Raw genomic sequence first — 8,938 nt, 5'->3', positions numbered from 1 at the left:
CTCTGCGCAGGCGCGTTGACCGCGCCAATGAGCGGAAGGCGTCCGCCCCGCCTTCCGAGTTTCCGCATGCGCAGTGGAGGGCAGCTGCGGCGCTCTTCTCAGCACGCATGCGCTGTGGGCGCGGGAGGTTTCTGACTGAGCTGGGCTGCCGACTGAGAATTGTGGGGGGCGGGGGACAAGGTGGGGTGTAATGGGGTAATGAATGTGGGGGTGCGCTGGGAGGTATAAAAGGGACCACAGTGAGGTGTAATGGGGGGAGGCACAGTGTGTGTAATGGGGGTGTACAATGCGGGGGAGGGGATGCACAGTGAGGTATAATGGGGGGTACAGTGGGGTGTATTGGGTGTTCATAGTGAGGTATAATAGAGTGTAGAATGCGAGGTGCACAGTGAGGTATAATGGGGGGACACAGTGGGGTGTAATGGGGTATAGAATGTTGAAGTGAACACTGGGGTATAATGGGGGGCACAGTGAGGTATAATGGGGGCAGTGAGGTGTAATGGGTGCACAGTGGGGTGTAATGGGGGGCAGTGAGGTGTAATGGGGGCACAGTGAGGTATAATGGGGGAGCACAGTGTGGTATAATGGGGGGGGGCAGTGAGGTGTAATGGTGGTATAGAATGTGGGAGTGCATGGTTAGCTGTAACAGGGGGAGCACAGTGAGGTATAATAGGGGTGTGTAATAAGGGTGCACAGTGGTGTATAATGGGGGGTCACAGTGAGGTATAATGGGGGACACAGTGGGGTGTAATGGGGGGACAGTGAGGTATAATGGGGGCACAGTGGAGTATAATGGGGGGCACAATGAGGTATTATGGGGGGGCACAGTGGGGTATTATGGGGGCACAGTGGGGTATAATGGGAGGCACAGTGAGGTATAATGGGGGGGCAGTGAGGTGTAATGGTGGTATAGAATGTGGGAGTGCATGGTTAGCTGTAACAGGGGGTGCACAGTGAGGTATAATAGGGGTGCACAGTGGGGTGTAATGGGGGGTCACAGTGAGGTATAATGTGGGGCACAGTGAGGTATAATGGGGGGCACAGTGGGGTGTAATGGTGGTATAGAATGTGGGAGTGCATGGTTAGCTGTAACAGGGGGAGCACAGTGAGGTATAATAGGGGTGTGTAATAAGGGTGCACAGTGGTGTATAATGGGGGGTCACAGTGGGGTGTAATGGGGGGGACAGTGAGGTATAATGGGGGGGCACAATGAGGTATTATGGGGGGCACAGTGGGGTATAATGGGAGGCACAGTGAGGTATTATGGGGGGGCACAATGAGGTATAATGGGGCGGGGCAGTGAGGTGTAATGGTGGTATAGAATGTGGGAGTGCATGGTTAGCTGTAACAGGGGGTGCACAGTGAGGTATAATAGGGGTGCACAGTGGGGTGTAATGGGGGGTCACAGTGAGGTATAATGGGGGGCACAGTGGGGTGTAATGGGGGGTCACAGTGAGGTATAATGGGGGGCACAGTGGGGTGTAATGGGGGGTCACAGTGAGGTATAATGGGGGGCACAGTGGGGTGTAATGGGGGGACAGTGAGGTATGATGGGGGGACAGTGAGGTATAATGGGGGGGCACAATGAGGTGTAATGGGGGGCAGTGGGGTCTAATGGGGGGCAGTGGGGTCTAATGGGGGGACAGTGGGGTCTAATGGGGGGCACAGTAGGGTGTAATGGGAGGCACAGTGGGGTATAATGGGGGGCACAGTGAGGTGTAATGGAGGCACAGTGGGGTGTAATAGGGGGCACAGTGAGGTATAATGGGGGGCACAGTGGGGTGCAATGGTGGTATAGAATGTGGGAGTGCATGGTGAGCTGTAACAGGGGGTTACAGCTGTAGCATTCTTGGTATCGGAATCATTGGGAGGGCGGCTGCAGAAATGACGTAACCCTCGGAAAGTGTCTGAGGAGCCGATGTCAGAATGTTTATGAAAGTTCCATGGTCAGTTCCTCAGATCCAGTTTCCTAAACTGTACCAACATTTCTGTACAATCGTGTGCTACAACCCAACAACCTTTATTTTATAGTCCAGCATTAAATAATCTTTTGAATGAGATCACACATGACATACAGAACCTTTGGTAAGTCCTTCCTATGAACATGTAATGTACCTCATTAGGTTGCTGCACCACACAAGAGCTTTGTCTTTCTTCTGTAGCATAGACGTGGTTTATAGTCAGAGCAATGAACATTGTATAAAACATAACTCAGGAATTCATAATCTAGGGGGGGCCCATGGAAACCAGAATCCTTTGGAGAGGTTTGGAAACCCTTGTTTCAGCTCCCCATGCACCTCCTATGTCTACTCATCCTGTGTCTATTAGGGGCACAGGGTGTCTGAGAAAATGATGGAAATTTGTAAGAGTTTTGTAGATTGTTGCCATGCCATCTGCAATCCCTGATAAATTAAAGCATTCCTTAGATATGGATTTCATGGTCTTCCATGTAGGAGCCGGTCCGTCTGCTACTGGGGGCTCCTGCTATTGTGTGAAGGTGTTCTGTGTTTATACTTATGACAATGTGTATTGTGTCTTCTGAACTAGAAGACGGCAAGTCTGACCTGATCAGTCAGACCTCTGAGTCACCTAGGTTGGTTAAATTACTAGTTAATTAGCTCATGTTAAAGCAAAGTTCCGCTTAAAAAAAATAAATGAATTAAAAGTCAGCAACTGCAGTATTTGTAGCTGCTGACTTTTTTTTTTTTTTTTTAATAATTGGACACTTACCTGTCCCAGGGTCCAGCGATGCTGGGGAACGAAGCCCCACTCGTCTCCCCCTCCTCTCTGCGGCACAGGCATTGCCAAAGTGGGCTCCCCGCTGTGGCTTCACAGCCGGGCAGGCACTGCGTGAGCCGCGCTACGCCCTGTGTCCCAGATGATTGCCGAGAGGGAGGGGGATGAGGTCATCTTCCTTCCCATGCCACGGGTGCGCCAGGAGGAAATGGGAGCTAGTACCCTCTAAAAAGAGGTTATCCACCTCCCCCCCCCCCCCAAAAAGCGAAAGTTCCATTTGTGGGTGGAACTCCGCTTTAATTTATGTTTCTGGTTACAGTTTGTATTGTTAGGGTAATATGATCAGGAGGGGAACTGTCCTTCTCAAGTGTATAAAAGCCTGTATTCTTGTTCAAATAAAGCGTTCCAGCTTTGCAGCCAAACGAGCCCTGCCTACTTCTTGGTTGTAATATGTGGCTATAATATCTATATTCAGACTGGAGGAAGTGGTATATGACGAAAGCACTCAAGCGGAGAGTGGGGCGTTCCATTACATGTATCACATACCAGACAAGGCAATTTACAATCCACCATTAACGGGCATGGATCGAGATGCATCATAAGTCCCTCAGTTATGGGGGGAGGAGGAGGGCCGGCTAGACTACAAATACGTGTGATGGAACCATATTGCTGCATTCAGCCCCCCCCCCCAGCCTAGACGTTCCGCTGTAAGTCTTCCCCAGGAACACTCATATTATATGAATTGCATTAATTGTATAAAGAAGCACAGAGACCCAGTGATGACATTATTGGGTCTAAAATAAGGTTTATAATGAACACAAAACAATTTTATTTAAAAATTTAATTGGCAAGTCGATGGGGGGTTGTCCCCAGGATAGGAAAGTCTTTCAATAACGATATCTGCCCTACAACAGGGGCACAGCCTGCAATAAACATCAATGCTTCCTCACTTTATCCAAACTAAATTTGGCCGGAGTTACGACTTAATAGAACAATGCAAACTGCACAACCCATGGCCCATAGGGAATTTTTTTTTTTTACGTGTTGAAGTGCTCCGAACTTTTCACAATGTACTTTATTGCTTTATTACACTCATGTCCCATTGGCGGAGCAGACCTTTGTCTAGGTGCTAGAGGCCATTCCGTGGGGGCAATTTGAAATTCACAAAAAAACAAAAACAAAAAAAACTAAAATGTGCACATAAAAGCATTTTTCACATTCAATAGTGTGTAAAAGGGGCCCTTGCAGCTCGAACAGTCCGTATTCCAACCTGCACGAGGCAAAGACTTGTTTCAAGCCAGTTTTATTATGAAGTCTTTCGTTGCTTGTTCTCATCTTCCAGTCTATTTTGTCTTCAAAGTTCTGCTCCCAAGTAAAAAAAAATCGGTGGATGGAGAGCGGAGACACAGGAACGTCGGAGGCCATTTGGTTACGGATAAGAAGAGCGCGGTGCCGGCTCTAGCCACCCATCTGTGATTTATACAATAGTTTTTTTCCTGTGGCCTCTCTGGGCATTTAGGAATTTTGGTAGCCCCAGACCTCCAGGTGCTGGATGTGAAAGTTCTCCTCGCAAAGCGGCGGGTTGTCAAAGGTCTCGCAGTGCTCCGTCCGCCCAATGTTCAGATCTGCGTCGATGTTTAAGGCCTGACCCCCGCCACCACCTGGAATGGAGCAAAAAAAAAAAAAAGAAGGTTTGGTCAGATAAAAAATCTGAAAGACAACTAAAGGGATGTGGGCACCTAACCATCACACCTACACCTGTATGGCCAATAACAGGGATCTCCAAACTTTCTAAACAAAGGGCCATTTTACTGTCCTTTAGACTTTAGGGGGCCGGACTGTGGCCATCGGGAGTACAAAATGTCCCAGCATCAGTGGAAGTAAGCAATCCACCATCATTGGTGCGATTGAAAGGAACTGAGCCCCATAGTGTCATTGGGAGGAATTGCACCCATCATTGGTGTAATTGGGAGGAATTGTGCCCATCATTGGAACTTTGCCCCATTATTGGTGTCCTTGGGAGGAGCTGTGCACCGCCATTGGGCGGAATTGTGCCCCATCAATTGTGTCATTGGGTGGAATTGTGCCCCATCAATGGTGTCATTGGGAGGAATTGTGCCCATCATTGGTGTAATTGGGAGGAATTGTGCCCGTCATTGGGAAGAATTGTGCCCATCATTGAAGGAATTGTGCCCATCATTGGTGTAATTGCGAGGAATTGTGCCCATCATTGGTGTAATTGCGAGGAATTGTGCCCATCATTGGATCTGTGCCCCATTATTGGTGTCCTTGGGAGGAGCTGTGCACCACCATTGTGCCCCATCATTGGTGTCATTGGGAGGAATTGTGCCCATCATTGGTGTCATTGGGAGGATTTGTGCCCATCATTGGTGTCATTGGGAGGAATTGTGCCCCATCATTGGTGTCATTGGGAGGAATTGTTCCTGTCATTGGGAAGAATTGTGCCCATCATTGGTGTTATTTGGGAGGAATTGTGCCCATCATTGGTGTTATTTGGGAGGAATTGTGCCCATCATTGAAGGAATTGTGCCCATCATTGGTGTAATTGGGAGGAATTGTGCCCATCATTGGGAGGAATTGTGCCCATCATTGGGAGGAATTGTGCCCATCATTGGTGTAATTGGGAGGAATTGTGCCCATCATTGATGTCATTGGGAGGATTTGTGCCCATCATTGGTGTAATTGGGAGGAATTGTGCCCATCATTGGGAGGAATTGTGCCCATCATTGGGAGGAATTGTGCCCATCATTGGGAGGAATTGTGCCCATCATTGGTGTCATTGGGAGGAATTGTGCCCATCATTGGTGTCATTGGGAGGAATTGTGCCCATCATTGGTGTCATTGGGAGGATTTGTGCCCATCATTGGTGTCATTGGGAGGAATTGTGCCCATCATTGGTGTAATTTGGAGGAATTGTGCCCATCATTGGTGTCATTGGGAGGAATTGTGCCCATCATTGGTGTCATTGGGAGGAATTGTGCCCATCATTGGTGTCATTGGGAGGAATTGTGCCCATCATTGGGAGGAATTGTGCCCATCATTGGTGTCATTGGGAGGAATTGTGCCCATCATTGGTGTCATTGGGAGGAATTGTGCCCATCATTGGTGTCATTGGGAGGATTTGTGCCCATCATTGGTGTCATTGGGAGGAATTGTGCCCATCATTGGTGTAATTTGGAGGAATTGTGCCCATCATTGGTGTCATTGGGAGGAATTGTGCCCATCATTGGTGTCATTGGGAGGAATTGTGCCCATCATTGGTGTCATTGGGAGGAATTGTGCCCATCATTGGTGTCATTGGGAGGAATTGTGCCCATCATTGGTGTCATTGGGAGGATTTGTGCCCATCATTGGTGTCATTGGGAGGAATTGTGCCCATCATTGGTGTAATTGGGAGGAATTGTGCCCATCATTGGTGTAATTGGGAGGAATTGTGCCCATCATTGGTGTAATTGGGAGGAATTGTGCCCATCATTGGTGTAATTGGGAGGAATTGTGCCCATCATTGGTGTTATTTGGGAGGAATTTTGCCCATCATTGGGAGGAATTGTGCCCATCATTGGTGCCATTGGGAGGAATTGTGGTCATCACTGGTGTAATTGGGAGGAATTGTGCCCATCACTGGTATCATTGGGAGGAACTGTGCTCAGTCATTGGGAGGAATTGTGCCCCATTATTGGTGTCATTGGGAGGAACTGTGCACCGTCATTGGGAGGAATAGTGCCCTATCATTGGTGTCATTGGGAGGAATTGTGCCCCATTAGCGGTGTCCTTGGGAGGATCTGTGCCCCATCATTGGTGTCATTTGGGAGGGATTGTGTCCATTACAATGTTTACTACACTTCCGTTTGAGAACGACCAGAAAGCCGCTCAGCGCAGAGCACTTCTCATTCATTTACCGTCCAGTTCAGCTGAGGCTGCAGAGAAAGGGATGGAGGAATCTCTGTCCTCCGTCCATTTATCTTTCTCAAATGTGAGACATCAGGTGACTGTTTCAACCCCTGATATGTCACCAAAGGTCCCCCCAACACGGCAGTTAAATTTTTTTTTTTTTTTTTTTTTACAAAATTAGGGACTCGTTCAAATGTGCTTTGCTCTCTATAGAGCAGTCAGCATTTGGATCACTCTTCAGAGAACATTTGACAGGCAGTGAGGAGGCATATTGCCTTCTCACTGCCTGCATTAACCCCCCCCCCCCCTGCACTATCACACTGCAACTGCTTTGCATGTGGGTTGGGGGGCGGCACTTGCAGAGCAATGCTTCTCACCTGACTGGGTCTTATTTTCGATCGATGAGGGTATCAATTTTTGCTAGGGCTGCGAAGCATAGCTTTGGGTCCATGGCATTTTGGCGAAAATATAATTTGATGGGGGGGGGGGGTCCTGTCAGACAGGCTGTATGGGGCTCCCCGTGATTTCTAACAGCAGCCCTGCATACAGTGTGTGACGCCACCCCCATCGTGCTGTACCATATGTTCCTGCTTAGGGCCCATATCGATTTTTTTTTGCATTCTCTGAATGTAGTCCAACAGAGTGATGGAGTTGCTGCTTAAAATGTGAAGAAGATCTAGAAGCGTGAAAGCAGAAATCTGACCGCTGGAATCCTCCAGAGAAAGAAGAAGCCAATAGGGTGGCTTAACCCTCCCATCATCTGCCAAACACTAGAATGCAGATTTTTGGAGGACCAAACCTTTACCACTGCTACAGAGCTTACTGCAGGAAACACGGCTATCCAAAATGGTTCTACTAGACCAGTTATGGTGAACATTGCCACCCTAGATGTTTTGAAACTACATCTCCCATGACGCTCATGCACTCTGCCATGTAGTGGAGCATCATGGGCAATGTTGACCATCACTTTACTAGACCTCTGTTGGCTGGTATGGGTTTGTGCCCTCGGTAATGGTTTCCACCCACCTTACCTATGATAAAACCTTGGCTGTTGCCAGACATAAACATGGAGGCAGTTTTGGAAGGCAGCTGGAAGTGACGGACGGACAGGAACGGAGATAACCGGCTTGGGTTTCCTTCCGCGGGGACGGTCAGAAAGTTGGAGGACTCCGGAGGGCTGCTGGGCGCAGAGCTCATACTCGATGAATGAGGACGCAGCGGGGGTAAAGCTATACGGGAACCGTGGGAGTAGGAACGAGGTCTGGAGCGCGGGGAAAGCGGGGCTACCTTCACCATCTCCGGCTTCCTCACCACAACCCACTCGTATCTCTCCATCTCTGGCCGGACCTGGGGAGGGAAAAGAAAAACTGTAAAAAAAATAATACTGTATTATGGGCACTAGATGGAGCTGACGATTGTAGTAAATAATCATAGCATAAATAATATGGCAAACATTTGTGGTACCCAGGACTTTTTTTATTTTCAGGGAATAGGTGCAAGTACTCCCTCCTTTCATATCACCCCTTGCCTCTGCCCCCTACCCACCTCTTAGCACCGTCCCTTGGTTCCACCACCTACCCACCTCTGAGCACCGTCCCTTGGTTCCACCCCCTACCCACCTCTGAGCACCGTCCCTTGGTTCCACCACCTACCATCCTCTGAGCACCGTCCCTTGGTTCAACCCCCTACCCTCCTCTGAGCACCGTCCCTTGGTTCCACCCCCTACCCACCTCTGAGCACCGTCCCTTGGTTCCACCCCCTACCCACCTCTGAGCACCGTCCCTTGGTTCCACCACCTACCATCCTCTGAGCACCGTCCCTTGGTTCCACCACCTACCATCCTCTGAGCACCGTCCCTTGGTTCCACCCCCTACCCTCCTCTGAGCACCGTCCCTTGGTTCCACCCCCTACCCACCTCTGAGCACCGTCCCTTGGTTCCACCACCTACCATCCTCTGAGCACCATCCCTTGGTACCACCGCCTACCCTCCTCTGAGCACCGTCCCTTGGTTCCACCACCTACCCTCCTCTGAGCACCGTCCCTTGGTTCCACCCCCTACCCACCTCTGAGCACCGTCCCTTGGTACCACCCCCTACCCACCTCTGAGCACCGTCTCTTGGTACCACCCACTACCAACCTCCGAGCACCAAACTTGGTACCACCCCCTACCCACCTCTGAGCACCATCCCTTAGTATCACCCCTTACCCACCTCTGAGCACCGTCCCTTGGTTCCACCCCCTACCCACCTCTGAGCACCGTCCTTTGATTCCACCTCCAAGCACCGTCCCT

General features: G+C 49.7%; 1 protein-coding gene across 1 annotated transcript in view; it reads right to left on the bottom strand.

The window, feature by feature from the left end:
- Positions 1-3,562: 3,562 nt before the first annotated feature.
- Positions 3,563-8,938, bottom strand: part of LOC143935024 (TBC1 domain family member 24-like) — a 28,653-nt gene continuing 23,277 nt past the window's right edge. Inside the window, exons 6-7 of the mRNA XM_077458603.1 lie at positions 7,680-7,995; positions 3,563-4,397 (exon numbers count right to left, since the gene is read on the bottom strand). Coding sequence (XP_077314729.1) covers positions 4,252-4,397; positions 7,680-7,995 — 462 coding nt within the window. The 3' untranslated portion in view covers positions 3,563-4,251. The remainder of the gene's footprint in view (positions 4,398-7,679; positions 7,996-8,938) is intronic.

The sequence above is a fragment of the Lithobates pipiens genome, unplaced genomic scaffold (genome assembly GCF_037356315.1).
Source record: "Lithobates pipiens isolate NorthernLeopardFrog02 unplaced genomic scaffold, aLitPip1_a1.2 Scaffold_28, whole genome shotgun sequence".
Classification (NCBI taxonomy): Eukaryota; Metazoa; Chordata; class Amphibia; order Anura; family Ranidae; genus Lithobates; species Lithobates pipiens.
The sequence above is the reverse complement of the archived record's forward strand: the minus strand, read 5'-3'. Positions and strand labels throughout refer to the sequence as shown.